Here is a 16,724-nt window from a genome sequence, read left to right on the forward strand (position 1 = left end):
ACATCATCTTATAAGATTGTACAAGTTTCTAAGATACTTTAAATGACTTAAAAGTAAAAAAGTATCAACAGTTGTCAGAATATTCTTTAATAATTTTGAAAACAGTTGTACAAAACTTATTTTCTCTCCAAACCACACAAAAATAGGTGTTATTATTATTATTCCCACAATTTTCTATGAATTAAATCTCCATGTTATTATTTTGGCTGCCAAAAGGCTTGAAAAATAAAAATAAAAATTCTTGATTTTTGGTATATGTTTTTGTGGCAATTCTGCTTTTAATTCTATTGTTCAAATAAAAAATTTAGAAAAAACGCAAAAGTTTGGGACAAGTAAGGGGAAAAAAGCACTTTTTAACTCTTTTTTCTTATGATTTTTCCGTATACTCAATTTTTTTTAAAAAAAATATTATTACTTTTATTATATTTTGGAGTTGATCAGCATTTCCTAAGAGCAAAATTTGGACAAACAAGATAAAATGTAACATGGGAGAAAGAGGAAAGTATTAACACATAAGAAGACAAAGGAAAGTGATAACAATGGTGGGGTCAACAGTACTTTCATCTGCACTATAAATCCTTCAAACAAAATTGATAGTTAAAGCATACAATAAAACTATAATACATATCTGCAATTCTCATATCACTACTCCCTTGACTCTCTGCACAAATTGTTTCATCTCTTCTGCACAATCTTGAAGGTGGCTGGCTGTGCCTAACCCACAAAAGGCCTAATCTTTGAGCTCAAGAAACTTGTAAGTCTTATCTTCTTTTGTTTTTACTACAAAAAAAAAGCAGCTTCTTTTTGGGTTCTTGGAGACAGATGGGACTCTTTTCCCCTTCAATTCTTGATGGGTTTTTCCATTTGGGAAGTTAGAATTATGTTTTGGGGATTTCTATGTTGTAATACTGTGTGGATCTTTGCTTTTTTAAGGTGGCCTTTTCCTTTTTCCAGCTTATCTTGTTTAGCTTGCTGCTTCTGTGTGGTTCTGTTTGGTCATGATCCTTTTCTGCCTTAGCCGCTGTTGTAATAATTATTTGTGGTTCTTAAATATGGATTACTAGTTATCGTGTGAATCTATGTGTTCAGGATTGATTCTGAGGCTTATTAGCTATTCTGGAGTTTTTTGGGCTTCTTTTCTTTTCAACCATTAGAATCATATTATATGCATGCTATGTGGCTTAATTTCCAGAGGTTCCTTAGTTCTTTCTCTTTAGAAGGGGGTGGGGTGATATGATTCTGGACTATTCGTGCTGTCATCTTCTGTAATTAGATGTGTGTTAATCTTAAACATCTCAGACTTTATTCTTAATTTGCAAAAGTTGTGTTTCACCAAATATTATTAACCTGTAATAATGTGGTCGACTTGCTTGCTAGCAGGACACTTGTCAGTTCATTGATTGGTCAGTATTGGATATGTTCTACCTTGTTCACTGCAATAACTTTTGTAGAGTTTTCAACTGAGAACGAGCCCCTTTTGATCTAATGTTGTCAATTGATCGATTTCTGTTGCCTTCTATTTGGAATAAACTATGTTGAATGTTTCTCACCCATAGTTCCATTTTGTTGCTATGGCTGCAACAGCAATGTTGTCGGTAAGCTTTGCGAGCTAGCTGTGTCTTGACTGTAAAACACGTTTGCATGGTTGCCTTTGCATTTCTTGAAATTAGTTGTCAATGGATGTATGAGCTTTTCAAAACTGAGCATATTTTGTTTGATTCCGTATCAAAATTTGCAAACTGCTTTACCTTTTAGTACGACATCTGTGGAAGATACCACAGATTTTTGATATATCCATTAGTTGTAGAAACAAGAATGTCAGGATAGGACTAACGACCATTTTTAGGGTATCATATGAAGAAAAAGAGGAAAATGATAGTCTGATATGGCCTTATACTCTTACTGTTTTCCGTCTTCGAAGTAGATTCCAGCACAGGGGAATGAGTAAGCTGGGTTTTCTTTTTGTTTTGCTTGCATCATGTATACTGTACCTGGGTCGATTAGGCACAGGGGAATGAGTAAGTTGGGTTTTCGACTTTTTCCATTTTGCTTGCATGATGAATACTGTATCTGGGTCTTCAATGACTTTGGCTGAATCGATGTTTGCAATTCTCCATTAGGCTTGCTCAAAATGGCTATTTCGTCCTATCCAACTCCAGCTGATGCTGGAGTGCTCTGCGTAATTCTAGCAAACACAGCAATATCCATATCTATCATGAGGGAGATCGTTCGGTCTATACTGCATGTCATTGGCATCCGCATTGCATCATGGGAAGAACTCTCTGTGGAGCCATCCGACTCAGCTGAATGTCATAGGAGCCCCTCGGAATCATACATGGAGGAATTCCGCAGCCAAATACCAACAACACGGTATGACTCGATTTCCATATGCGACTGCCTGAGACAAGAGTGCTCTATCTGCCTGACCGAATTCAAGCCAAATGCAGAGGTTAACCACCTTTCCTGTGGCCATGTTTTCCATAAGTCGTGCCTGGAGGAGTGGGTAAATTACTGGAATACCACGTGCCCTCTCTGTCGGAATTACATGATTCCTCATGAAGTAGGAGAAGATGCTTGTCCTATGTGACTATCTGTGAAGGATCCTCGTTGAGGAAAGTTCTCTTTGTACAGCTTAGCGTGTACAGAGTATAAACCAATATAGCCTGATGCGTATGCTTAGCTGCCAATGTTTTGCGTCCTCTTGAAGTGACGGGTCAGCATGACTGATATTTCTGTTGTATATATATTATAGAAGTCTTCTGAAATGCTATGTAGTAGCGTTATTTAAAATCATAGTCTTCTTTTTCTGATAACATTATCATGCCCCAAATTGGTTTAACTTTTATGGTGAGGTTAAAAAACCTTTCTTTAATGCGGTAACTAGTTAGGCAGGATGTCTTTGTTTGTGCAGCTAAGGTATCAGGTCAGTTAATACATGTGTGTGTCTGTGTGTGTGTGTGTGTGAGAGAGAGAGAGAGAGAGAGTTATGTACAAGAACTTCAGAGACTGATGGTCATTGAATCGAAGCAAAACAACAAACTGCACAAGGTATAAAACAGGAGTCGACTAGGACTGAGAAGCAATATGAACATAATCTATCAAGAGCCTCTTTGCATGATGAAGGTAGGCAACTGGATTATGAGGAGCCTTGCCTCTGAGCAGACATGAGATGAACACGAGGCACATTTTCGCAAATCACGCTTGATTTACCTGCTAACTCAGACAGGTTTGAGCCCACCGACAGGCTATTGCGTGTCAGGCCCACGTTTCTGTGGTACCTGCACCTGAATGAACCGGCGTGTGTTGTTGGCGAGCACAAGCAGTTGTATCGTCTGACAGTCGCCGACTTGCTCAGGGCAACTGGAGAGGTTAAGGCTGAGGAGCAGGATGGAGCTTTCAATGTGTCCATGCACAGGTTAGGGATGATTGGCTTTGGTTTCTCGTACTTTACGCTCGTCTTTGATTCTTCAGCCATTCTTGTCCTGTTAGATAGCAGAAACCTTTTAGAAGCATGAATGACTCACAAAAAACAATCAAATGCTTCGGAGGGATGATTGATTGGCGCCCGCTTATACTTTTTTCCTGATAAATTTTACAAAAATAAAACCTTAATTTCGTCAAAAGACTCATGTTTGTGTGCGCGCTCTTGTGTCCTGCTGTATTTTCTTTTCTGCATATGAGTATGTGGTTGGTTGCGGTGAACTGAAACAACATATATCATGCCTGTGTTCTTGCTTGGATGAGTTACTCAAGAAACACGACTTCTCGAACACTTTTGAGACATTCAATTCAGAATTGATTCTATTACAGCTGTGTAAAGGATTTGGCTTTTGTAGCCAAAAATATCATTCGAAGAAATCTAATTACAATGGAATGCAGCAACTCAATAACAATTTCGTCTTAAGTTAGATGTGTCTGAATAATAGCCATCGCATAGAAACATAATACACAGAAGGACATAGGATTTAGATGCATGTTAGCTTCCTTAACATCAACCTCTTCAAGATTCAGACTAAATGAAGTAGATGGTGTCCAAACATAGGATCGTCGAGATGCCAGAAAAGGGACGTCGTGCTTTTCAAAAAAAAAAAAAAACGAGCACGTACGTTTGTTTACCTGGTAAGATGCTACAGGTTGTGAGTTGGAAGGTTGTCCAAAATATGATGATCCTGCACTTTCAATGGAAAGAAAGAAGAGTTGCATTGTCTGGGATGTGGTCTCCTTGCACAAATGTGAGAGTTGTGGCTTCTTTTATTATATGTTCTGTTGTTTCAGGTCCCTGAGGTTGTCTATATTTAGAGTGTGAGGTTACTGTAAATCCTCAAATTTAGGCAACAAAAATGTTGTTCTGTTCACTATTGTTGGAGGAGAAGGACTTGGCCTAGAGGCCTGTTTTGATTTTACAGTATGTCTATTTTTATAATGTCTCTTTTTCTGAAAAAATGAATTATTACCAAGAATTGATAATGAAATGATGGGATTGTAGTCATTTGTGTTAGTTCTTCACAAATTTGTAAATGGACAAAAGAAAAAACAAACCCTCAATTCAACTTGGAATGCCAAAAAAAAAAAAACCCTGAAATATAACAATATAACAAAGAATTATGAAATATATTACAATAAATTCACATAAAGTGAGACAAATATCCATATTCTGGTAGGACCCAAATCATGCCCTCGAATTGTAAATGAGGCCTCAGTCTTGACCAATAAGCTAAGCTATTACTCGTCTATATTAGAAGAATTTAAAATCCATCAATGTTCAACAAAATATAGTTAAATTGAGAGTTGAAGCATTTGGTTTGAGTTTACAATTAGAAAAAATTACAACAAAGCTCCCCTAAGATATGATATAATTAGAAATACCCTTCTTTATTTGAGAAATCATCAATACCTCCTTATAATAATGATCATACAACAACTAGCCCAATCTATTAGTTTTCGTTGGGCTTCCCTTATTTTTTTATGATAAACTGGGTAAAATGCTCTTGTGGAGTATAAATTATAACTTTACTTATTTATTAAAATTTTCAAAACCTTTCATGGATTAAGTGGATAGTTTTTAAAATTTTGATCCATGAATTCCTTTTTTTTTTTTTGTCATACAATTTTTTATTTTTTTTATTAAAAAAACCACAAGAACAAATTGGACAATTACAAGCTTCATCAAAAAAATTACATAATTTCATCAAAACATCAAAAGAGTATTAATAATTTGTCAAAAAATAAGGAGGTACTTGTATGTCAGACCTAAGAAGAGTTCCTTATAATTTACCATTAAAATTATCTAAACAAATCCAAAAGTTTGCAAAGGAGTTATTATTAGAAATTTGGAACCCATGTCTTCAAATCTATCAATCCAAATATAATCTAAATTTACATTTTGGACTGAAGAAATTTGAATTTGAAATAGAAATGATTTAGGAAAATTGTTCCAGATGACCCTATATCAAAAAAATTTGAAACGCATCAATATTTTACAAAATGTACACTACAAAGAAGTGCATATTTGTACTAGATTTAGGAATAGTTTTTGTAACTTTTGGAACGGGCTGTTTTTAGTTGAATTAATTTGAACCGGTATTTGGAACAGTTATCCTTTCGTCGTTATAGACGATGTTCATAGTAATTAAGAGCGGTTGAGCATAGACCGTCCTAAGTGTGGAACGATATTTGTACCATATGCAGTATAACTGTTCCTAATTGGGTATTTCAATATAAAAATATGATTTCTTTACTTAAAACACAATTTATAGCTTTTGGAATTGTTGTTTAAAAAAAATTATAATAATATTAAAATGGTTGTTGGAATACGTTTTAAATAAATTTGGAACGGTTATTGTGTATGTAGGTGATATATTTGGGAACGGTCTTTGGAATTAAAGATTGCTTCTGCTTTAGAATATCCTTAGTAACAGTTTATCATTTATTTGGAATACAGTGTTGTTGTTGTAGGATTATTGTTTGGAACTGATTGTTGAATATGCATTAATCTGAATTGAAATATACCTAGGAAGGGTTTTGTCCTTATTTAAGAATACATTTTTAGAATTATTTTAGTAATTATGTTTGGAACGGTTTATTTTTGAAAATTGTAACAGTTCTTTAACAGGTCCCTAAACCATTCTTAAATTAAATATTCTTTAAAATATTTATTATTAAATAATAATTTATATTTATAATTAATTGTTAAATTTAATTATGTGTATTAGTTTAATTAATTAATTAAATATTAAATAATGGAATGTAATGAACATTACGAAACATGGATACTTATAGAAAAATATTATTTTAATATAAAAATTATTCAATTACAAATATTTAAAAAAAAACAACCTAATCTAAACTCCCCTTATCAGCAACGTTCATATCATCGTCGTTAGGGGAGGGGTCCTATCGGAGGCTGTGCTGGGGCATTAGTGGAGGCAGTCGATTGTGAAGGTCCGTTAGTCGAGGCGTTGTCCTGCATGGACTTCATCAAGGCCATCATGTCGATCATCACTATCTCCAACCGGACCATCTGATCCTCTATGCTGTGGTGGCGGCGATGGCGACGTGTAGGTCTGGCTGGAGACGTGGGCCTAAAAATCAAGGTCGAATACACGATCCTTATTATTGTCCTCAACTGCTGCCAGCCACAGCTGCTGCTCGGTCATCACCACCGAGGCCTCCGATTCAGCTGGGTTATCATGGTAATCGGCCGTGGCCTGAGGCTGATGATTCTCCACCAGCTTTTGAAACGTCTCTTGTAAAACAAACAAACATATTATGAGCTATTCAGCTCCCATATCCGTTCCTAAATAATGCAAACAAAAATGACATTGTGTAAACATCAGTATTTAATAAACCGTTCCTATTGGTAAAAGACTATTCCTAATTGAGTTCCAAATACATATTCATTTTTTAAAAAACTAAATAAAAATTAAATAAAATCCGTACTGGATACGTTAATGAACAAATAAAAATATACAATAAATTGATTAAGACCACTGAAAAAATAAAATATTTTTCATGAGATTGATATATGTTCACTACATTAGTATATTTATATATTCAAATTTGTTAGTATTACATAGATAAAACTAGCATCTTATACTGTTGTACTGCATCGCCTTATTAGACCGTTACATTTTGAACAAACCGTTAGATATGATTAAATAGACAAAAGACTACATTTGGTGAAATTTTAAATATTTTTGTCATACGGATACTGAATTTCATATCTAGCTTATAATAAGCGAGGTTCAAAACGGTGCAACTGTTAATCAGGCCATGTGATTTTCAATCAGACTGTTAGATATATTCACATATTATAGAATGTTATATTCTTTTAAATTTGGAACTAATTAGGCACGCGGATATTAAGATATCATAACCAAAACATGTACTAGACATTTCTTGTTAGATTTAGGAACAATATTTTTACATTTTGGCATGGTTATTAACGATCTTAAAATTAGGAATAGTTTTTAAATTTATGATCGTTAATTGTAAATTTTTCCCCTTTTTTCAGCTGGCGCCAAATTAAATTATTATGGAACTCATTTTAGAACTGCCAAATTAGAAAACCGCTCCAATTTTTTGAATTTTCCTCTTTTTCTTTTGGTGTAGGGTGGAACATTTTCTAGAACGGTTAGAATATAGAAAATCATTCCTAGTTGATATTTCACATTATTTCCGTATACTATGGGATGGTTTTTAGACACGGTATATTTTCATATAGACCGTTCCTATTTGGAACTGTGGTGTTGGGACGATTTGTGCCACATAAAACCGTCCCAAGATTGTTTAATTTATTGAAAAATTTATATTTCATATAGAATGAATAAACTTCAAATGTTTCGCTACAGAAACAATAAACATTCAATCATAATTATTGTCTTCTTCAATCTCATAATCCTCATCAAAGCTATCTTCATCATCAGATTCACCAATTGCCGAGCGAGATGTACCTGCTCCATGTTGATATGCCACAGAATAATCAACGACTAATGTTATACTATTTGGATCATGCATATCATACGTTTGATTGTCTGTAACAACTTACTAAGTATGTATGGCTTCCTTTAGCTAAAATGTGACTTCGGTCCATCGAGAGTCATCAATTATTCTTCGAGCCTTGGTTTTGCATACAGCCACCCAGTCAACTTTCTCTCTTCATGCATACATCCTTGGTTCGATCGATTTTATTATCGAAAAAATATTATATACAGTGCACATGTCCGAAAAACATCACTATATTTTCTAGATAGAAAAAATCGACCAGAAAAAAGTCATATATATGGCAAAGTACAAATTTCACAAAGTTGAGAAGGTAAATTATTAAAAAAAAAAAGAAAAGAAGAAGATAAAGTGTAAAAACAAACATAATTTAGATCGTAAAATATAATATTTTTAACACTGAATGTATTTATAAATAGTAAAAATATCTAATATTGAGATCTAAGATTATATTGTACAAGTTTTATATTGTTTAAATATTATAATTTGTATAAGAACCTTGTATTGGTTTCTAGCCTTATTGCATTCTTTAAGCTTACATTATATTTACTCTTAAAAATTGATACTACACATTTTTTGGATGAATCTTACCATAAAATGACTTATTTTGAAGATTATCAACAATTTCATTTAAACAATAATATGTACTCTGTAAAATGAAATCTAGTCAATGTTTTATGTTTTGCAAGAATATATATATACAACAAGATATACAATTTCTTTTTTTTTTTTTTTTTTTTTTTTGCTAAGCTTGGTCATGTGGGCCTGTAACTCAAGTGGGGGCAATAGACTTAACTAGTTGGGTCATGGGTGGCTAATTGTTGAACTTGCGATTATTTATCTTTATCCAAAAAAATTTACCTTTACTGAAAAAAGATATATTTTTTTCCCTAAGTACCTCAAATTTATAAGGGTTAATTATATTTTATCATCTAAGCTATGATCATTTTTACACTTTGGTATTTAAATATTTTTTTTTGTGTCAATTTACTATATCAACTTTACTAAATTTTGCACTTTGCTACTTATAACTATTTTTCAATCAAGTTTTTTTTATCAAAAAATATCTTGTGCAGTGCACATGTGATATTTAAGGGTTATGTGATATGATATTTTCCACATATGCACAGCATATGATATTTTTTTAGCAAAATATTCAACAAAAAGACCCTCATATATGGCAAAGTGCAAATTTAGTAAAGTTGTGATGACAAGTTGACGGAAAAAAAGTTTAGACGTCAAAGTGTAAAAATGAATATAGTTTGAATCACAAAATATAATTTAGCCAATTTATAATAAGAATTTTTTTTTTTTGGGGGGGGGACCTACTTCAAATGTTAAAGCACATTTTGTTTTCTATAATTTGTATATGTGTTACAATACATGTGTGCACTAAAACACGAGTGTTTCTTACAATAATATAATTAATAAGTAACTTAACTCTTTAACTTCTATGCAAATAAATAAAATGGGTAAACACTATATTTGGTACTTAGGTTTTTGTTTAAAATTACTTTAGTTTCTCAAGTTCATTTATTGATTTTAGCATTTCTAAATTTTATTTTTTGTCTCAGTTTGGTTCCTCTTACTATTTCTGGTGAAAATATGGCTGGAGTTTCACTTTTTGGAGTGATCACTTTAGTCCCTTACATTTGTAAAATTATCAAATTAGTATGTGGCAATCAAAATAGCACGCCTTCTACCGTTCTACAAATGGAATGCATGTGTGTCATCCATACAAACTGGACATCCCATAGCACCAGCAGTACTCCATCCAGACACCATCCTGTAAATGGGTAGGTTGTTCACGATCTACATCAATGTGGCGCGCATCATGAATGTCTTGTTTTTTGCATTGTTGTGCGTCAGTGTACACGCATGCCACAAATTCTGCAACTTCTTGATCAGCAGTTCAATGTAAACATTGATGAGTCGTTTCGAATTGGAGGGCTAGGGATCACCATCGTTAGGAACATATACTCAGAACTCATGCATATTTCTAGTGAGAGATTATACGGTGTAAGTATAACGGGCTAACATGAATAGGTACAACCGTACTACCCGTGCGGTGCAAACCCATCCGTGCACAAATCCAAATCTAACACTATGGGGCTCTTGCAGCCTGCAAAAATAGGATATGTTCGGTTGAAATGCCTTCACGCCTCTGCATCAGACAGATGGCACATGGATACCTACTTTGTCTGATGGTTGGCATATCACGTCATGTGCTTGACAGTCGCTTCTAAAGCATACAACCTCTGCAGACAAGGGATAAGTGGAAAGTACTTAAGAATGGCATAAGGTGTCTTCTTGTAGTTAGGATTTTGCTCCCTGGTCAGCTTGTACCTAGCTGCTCCACAAAATTTGCAATAATCCAAATCAATATCGTCCTTCAAGTACAACATGCAATCATTCTTACACGCATCAATCTTCTCAACAGATAAATCTAAATCTCTTATCAACTTCTTCGTACTATAGTAATTGAGGGGCAGGGTATGATTATGGGGCAAATATTATTAGCCCATTGGGATATTTGATCATATATTCGCTCAGAAAAATTTCCCTTGGCCTTGATAGTCACCAAACCAGCAACCGTTGCTAATTGAGATTGGGTGCAACCGTTCCACAATGGCTGGGTGGCAGCATGCACTACATCGTAAAAATGATCAGACGGCCCAGATATATAATCATAAGGGCCCCCACCGTAATATGAATTAGGCCCGACATTAGTAGGACAAGATCTCGTACTATCATCAGACGCATCCTCCTAGTTATAATTAGACTAGAAAGCCGACCGACGGCATCAAAATACATCTGCACCACATCACCCTAGTGCGGATTAGTACCCTCCTCCTCATAAACAGCGAGAGTTTGCTCCTCCTACAAAGGGGGCGCAAACGACCTTAAAGTACTCTTGTACCCTCTTCTCGCCATAGGAAGTCCAATTATAATATTTCAGCATAAAACCTTTCATATACAAGTCAAAATTTACCTCATTCGGTGTTTTGAAAACTTCATTTTTTCAGTTCCACCACGGACACTTAATTTTCTCACCGTCCATATATGCATGTTGAGACGTAGTCCATTCTCTAAATGCAGTAAGACCATTCTCAAATGCCAGCTTAAATTGTCTCAACATCATAAGTCCTACACACATACTTATATATATTATTATAACATTAAATTTAATTGATAGAAGTTCAAATTTAGTAAAAAATTGAGATGGTAAGTTGATGCAAAAAAAATTTAGAAGTCAAAGTGTAAAAATGGACATAATTCGAATGACAAAATATAATTTACCCAATTCATAATAAGAAAAAGTTTTTTTTTCTTTTTTTTTGGGGGGACCCTACCTCAAATGTTAAAGCACATTTTGTTGTCTATAATTTGTATATGTGTTACTATATATTTGCACTAAAAAATTAGTTTCTCTTACAATAATATAATTAATAAGTAATTTAACTCTTTCACTTCTATGCGAATAAATAAAATGGGTAAATGCTATATTAAGTCCCTAAATTAAGTTTTATTTATATTCTTTTAGTTTTTCAAGTTTATTTATTGACTTTAGCATTTTGAAACTTTAATTTTTGTCGCAGTTTGGTCCCTTTGATTAGTTTCCGACAAATATATGGCCGGAGTTTCACTTTTTAGAGGTAAAATGATCAATTTAAATTTTATTTTATCACTTTAATCCCTTAAGTTTGTAAAATTATCAATTAGTCATTTTTTAGAAAGAAAACTATTTTTTTTATATGGTATGATGTAATTATCTTGTATGAAAAAGAAAACTTTGAACTCTTTTGAACATAATATTAACATATTGCTTAACTTAAAATAAAACAGTCTCTTTCTTTTTCATTTGAAATATGACAAAATATATCAAAATTATACATAAATTTATAAAACTTATCTAATCTAAGAATATAATAAAAGAAATCTAAGTTAGTTCTTTAATTTTAGGAGTTAAAGATATGTCTAATAAAATTAAATCTTAACAATATAATTAAATATTAACAGCTATGATTTTGAAGAAAAAATTGGTGGAATATACTTTTTAATTAAATTATTTGGTGGTTTTTAAATATATTAAAAATTCATTTAAACAAGTTTTTATAGAACTTTTTCTATAAAATGGGACTCTATATTTAGAAAACCTCTTAAAATGAATTTTACATAATGTAAATCCACCAATGAATCTAGTTAAAAAGCATAAACTACCAACTTTTTGTTCAAAAATCCAAACATTTAATATATATAGTTAAGGTTTAACTTTTGAAATAAAAAATTACTGATTTAGATTTTTTTTATTACATTTCATATTAGATAAATTTTATAAAATTTATTCAAAATTGATTTTTTTGAACTACTAAAAAGAAGATATTATTTATTTTAAGTTAAGCAATATATTATTATTATGTTCACAAGAGTTGAAAGTTTTCATTATTCACATAAGATAATTACAACATATCACATATAAAATCTGAAAAAGTTATTTTTTCCATGTGAAAAATGATTAATTTAATAATTTTATGAGCACAAGAGACTAAAGTAATAAAATTAAATTTATTAATCATTTTACCCTCTAAAGAGTCAAAATCCGACCACATTTGGTTAGAAGAATCAAATTGAGACAAAAAAGGTAAAGTTTCCTCAAATAATTTTAAACGAAAACTTAACTGACATATTTCCCCTATATATATGTAGACTTGTTTCTGGTTCAGGAATGGATAAGAATGCATGTTACGACAATAAAGGAAAGAGTGCCAAATAGTCCTCCAACCATCTCATAAGCTAAAAACTCGGCCTGAAAAGACGATCAGAGTTAGATTTTTCTTGAAAAGACGATCAGAGTTAGATTCTTCTTGAAAAGACGATCAGAGTTAGATTCTTCTGACGATCATTTTATAACTCCTACACAATAAAAAATTATGTGCCTCCAAATGCTATATGCTTTTGACTTCCAAAATGCCTTCCTCTCTTATTTTACATCATATCACCAACATTGAACTCTCACAAATTTTCTGGGAAAATTAACTCAAGATGATGCAGAAGATATATACTTGTCAAACACTGCATACAAACAAGTAATATTGTCTTAAACTTACAGGACACTAACAAATGAAACAAATCCTACACATGATATCTAAAGCTTCTTAAGTTAACCTGAGACGAAATTTCTTTCGGAGACAAACACATAAGATGCACGAGAGGAAGTCCAACACCTCATATCGTTGTGGATTAGGCGGTAGATGTGCAAGTATTAATGCCATCCTTACAGTCCTTAGTGAGATCATTAAAAGTCTCAATCTGTTTTTTACCCCTCAACAACACTTCCGTATCGACACATATCCTCATGTAACCATCAAACTCGACTGAATTTCGATTATTGAGCTTCATTGTTTCGTCATACCAATCACTGTTAGCATCCCATAGATCTTTATATTCATCAAGAAAGTGTGTGGAATACTTGTCCTTCAAAGGATCAAAGAACGACGTGTCTGGCTCATTTGTAGCAATGTAAAGATTCCTTCCATCTTCAATTTTGCCTTGCAAAGTTGCAAGAATGGCTTCTGGTTGAGTGTCTCTATCAAGATTAGGCCACAGCTCCTTGTTGCTTGCCTTCTCCCCTCTCTCGACATGAACAGCATCAAAATCCCACTTCATTCTTGCTGCAATAGCGGAAGCCACATCCAACAACCGTCTCGACTTCCAAATCATATGCCAAGGCCGCTGAATGACAGACTCCGTCTCACCTTCACAAACTCGGTACCAGTAATTATCCGGCTCCACGGATCCAAACTTCCTCATAATTAGAGTATCCTTCACCTCAGCTAGCTTCATTGGCGTCACACAGAAATCCTCCACCAGATGGAGACTCAATCCATCTTTGCGTTGCCACTTGCTCCATTCCGACCAAAACTGAGCTTGGTCAAGCACCGATGCTGAATCCTTCAAGTGCTCAAAGTCGAAGTAGAACCTGAAATCTTTACCTTCCTCATCCACACCAGACGAAGAGTATATCTTAGACAAACAAATGCTAAGATCCATCACCAGAGTCCGATTCAAATACTGTGCCTCGCCTAACATACACATGAAACTCCACAAGTATTGATGCATGCTCTTGCACCTATCACCTCCACCAACATAAATCAAATACTTGCTACGACTAAATGAATCCTCTGATTCGACCAACGGAAGTGCGTCGTCCACATTTTCCCCAACCATCGGCAGGCCAAGAGAATCACCCTCCACCTTTGCTCCCTCCTTCTTACCTTTCCCTTTTGCCTTCCTCTTCCTCGCATTCCCACCCGAATGATACTCCCCCATCCCAATCAAACTCACCGTGCAATTCTCAAACCTGACCACCGTAAAAGTCCTATAATCCTTGTAAAATGCAGCTGCTTTCCCTCCTTTTGGCCTATACCGCCAAGCCATATGGCAAGAACTATCATTATCCCCACGAACCGGCCTCCCAAACCGGTAGAAATGTACGTCCTTAAATTTATCAATGGTGGACCTCATCAACAAATGGAACACATCAGGATCACGACAATCAATTGGATCATCAACGCGACACTCACGGGCCTCAGAGACCACCGTGGGCTCGTCAACATCAACAAAGGCTGCAGTATCGATATCGGTAATGTTAATAAAGGCAGCAAATGCAGTCTGATTGGAGGCAACGAAGTCCTCACCAGTCTTAACAACACCAACATCAGATTTAAAGGTGGCAATGGAATTGGATGAGAAGAAATTCGTGATCTTTGAGGAAGGGTGGAACAAAGGGTCGTCAGGCTGGTAAGTGGCAGCAATTATGGTGAAAATCAAGACCCCAATTACGAATAAAGTGAAACAGAGATTGCCCACCATTGCTAACGCATTCTGCCCGAGATTTTCAGGCCTGAAACTTCCAGTCCTCGATAACGCAAATGAAGACCGACCCATCATTTTTTCTTCCTTGTTCTTGCCTTATCAATCACAAGAATTGGAAAAAGAGGAAAAAACATAGAACCCAGAAAAAAAGAGGTTCAAATTTAGAGAAAAGGGCGTGCAGAAAACGGAAAAACTTGGGGCTGGAACGATCTGTTAAAGGTTTGAAGAAGAGGCTATAGATACAAAAAATTTGAACGTATAGGCGGACAGCAATTACTTCTTCATGCAGTGGGAGAAGATTGAGGATCAGCTCAGCTGTGAGGAGACAGAGAGAGAGAGAGAGAAAGAGAAGTGTTAGCTTGGAGCTAATTCAGAATCTTGCGAGTCAAAAGGAAGAAGGTGAGACGGCGAGCTGCAAGGCCACTTGCTAAAATGAGGCGGGGGGCGGAATCCGTGTCCTTACACTGTTGTTGTGCCTTGTTTGGCAGTTACTAAAAGTTAACAATTTTATCATCTAAACTTACTTATCACTTTTGGTGTTTTTCTTAATTCATACTTTTTTTTTATTTTTGAATAATTTAAATTAAATTTATTTAAACGAAAAAGTATAATTAATTTTCTAGAAACTTCTGCAATTTATTGTAAAATTATTTATTTTCAAATAATTATTATTTTATTTTTAAACATTCCTAACGTTCATTACTGCTTAAAATACGATATTTTCTGTGATTTATTTTCACAAAATAAAAAGAGATGTTATTGCAATTTGCAAACTCCAAACGTAGCCCTAGCTCCGGGCGTAATGCGCACCCGGTGCAGTCCAGACAACTGCGTCCATTTTTAAACAAGTATTAGAAATACATAATTTTAGTATGTAAGAGAAAGAGACAGAGTTCTGACTTTACAAATATACCCACAAATATGTTTAATTTGACTGTCTTTTTTTTATATATATTATTATTTTGTTAATTTGACTTTGGCCAATAGATTACATTCTTTCATTTATTAATGAAATATTCCACGTCAGCATTCTACTCTTTTTTAATAATTGATTTTTATTTATAGGAGTACCCATATTCTATAATACTTACACATATAATCAGATAGATACGACACATATTTTAAAAATAAAATTAATATATGACTGACGATTAAAAAATAATAGAGAATATTTAAAATAAATAAGTAATTATATTGGTATATATTTTTAAAATATTTAAAAATTTAGTGTTGCAGTATTACAAATTCCTCAGTTGTGAGTGAGAAGTATTTTTTCTTTTTTTATTAGTATCGATTAAGGTCAAAAAAAAATTATTATAAATTAATTACCTATGGATTCGCATGTTTTATAACACATATATGCTCAAAATGTAATATTTTAAAATTATATTGACAATATTCTTTAAGAAAAGTTCTAATATATATATATATATAACAAAAAATGTAAATTTTTGAACAATTATATGAAAAATATTTGTATAATGTTTTCATTTAGATAATATTTATTTTAAATAAAAATGTTATAATAATAGAAAATAGTCCATGTTACAAGATTAAGGAAATGAATAAATTGCTATATAGACTATAATTAGAGAGTCTTGAAAATGTGTAAATGCATGATATGAAATTTCCTTCAAAATTATAGATGTAAATTACATTGATAGATCTTTGTGAGAAAATGTAATCTCCACGCTATTATCAAGAATAAATAAATAAAACAGAAAATTGAAAAAATAAAATAATACAAGATATATTTCAGATGAAAGAGCAGCAAGAACATCAGAACTTTAGTATAGAACGATTCAAAAATGCTCTCTGGACCAGAATCAAACCAAAGCACAAGAAAA

The 16,724-nt window shown here is 33.5% G+C and overlaps 1 protein-coding gene and 1 pseudogene across 3 annotated transcripts; one reads left to right on the forward strand and one right to left on the reverse strand.

The window, feature by feature from the left end:
* The first annotated feature begins 528 nt into the window (after positions 1-528).
* Positions 529-2,872, forward strand: LOC148787095 (putative E3 ubiquitin-protein ligase XERICO pseudogene; annotated as a pseudogene). Of its 2 annotated transcripts, none has more exons than XR_016066624.1 (2): positions 529-754; positions 2,121-2,872. The product of XR_016066624.1 is annotated as a putative E3 ubiquitin-protein ligase XERICO pseudogene, transcript variant X1 (transcript). The 2 variants fall into 2 exon arrangements; XR_016066625.1 differs by lacking the exon at positions 529-754 and adding an exon at positions 782-933.
* A 10,176-nt stretch (positions 2,873-13,048) lies between these two features.
* LOC105167417 (uncharacterized) lies at positions 13,049-15,333 on the reverse strand. Its single transcript, XM_011087123.3, has one exon. It carries the CDS (start codon positions 14,950-14,952, stop codon positions 13,243-13,245), a length of 1,710 nt encoding a protein of 569 aa, XP_011085425.1. The 5' UTR covers positions 14,953-15,333; the 3' UTR covers positions 13,049-13,242.
* Between the last annotated feature and the right edge of the window lie 1,391 nt (positions 15,334-16,724).

This window comes from Sesamum indicum, linkage group LG8 (genome assembly GCF_026168435.1).
Source record: "Sesamum indicum cultivar Baizhima isolate 11 linkage group LG8, ASM2616843v1, whole genome shotgun sequence".
NCBI lineage: Eukaryota > Viridiplantae > Streptophyta > Magnoliopsida > Lamiales > Pedaliaceae > Sesamum > Sesamum indicum.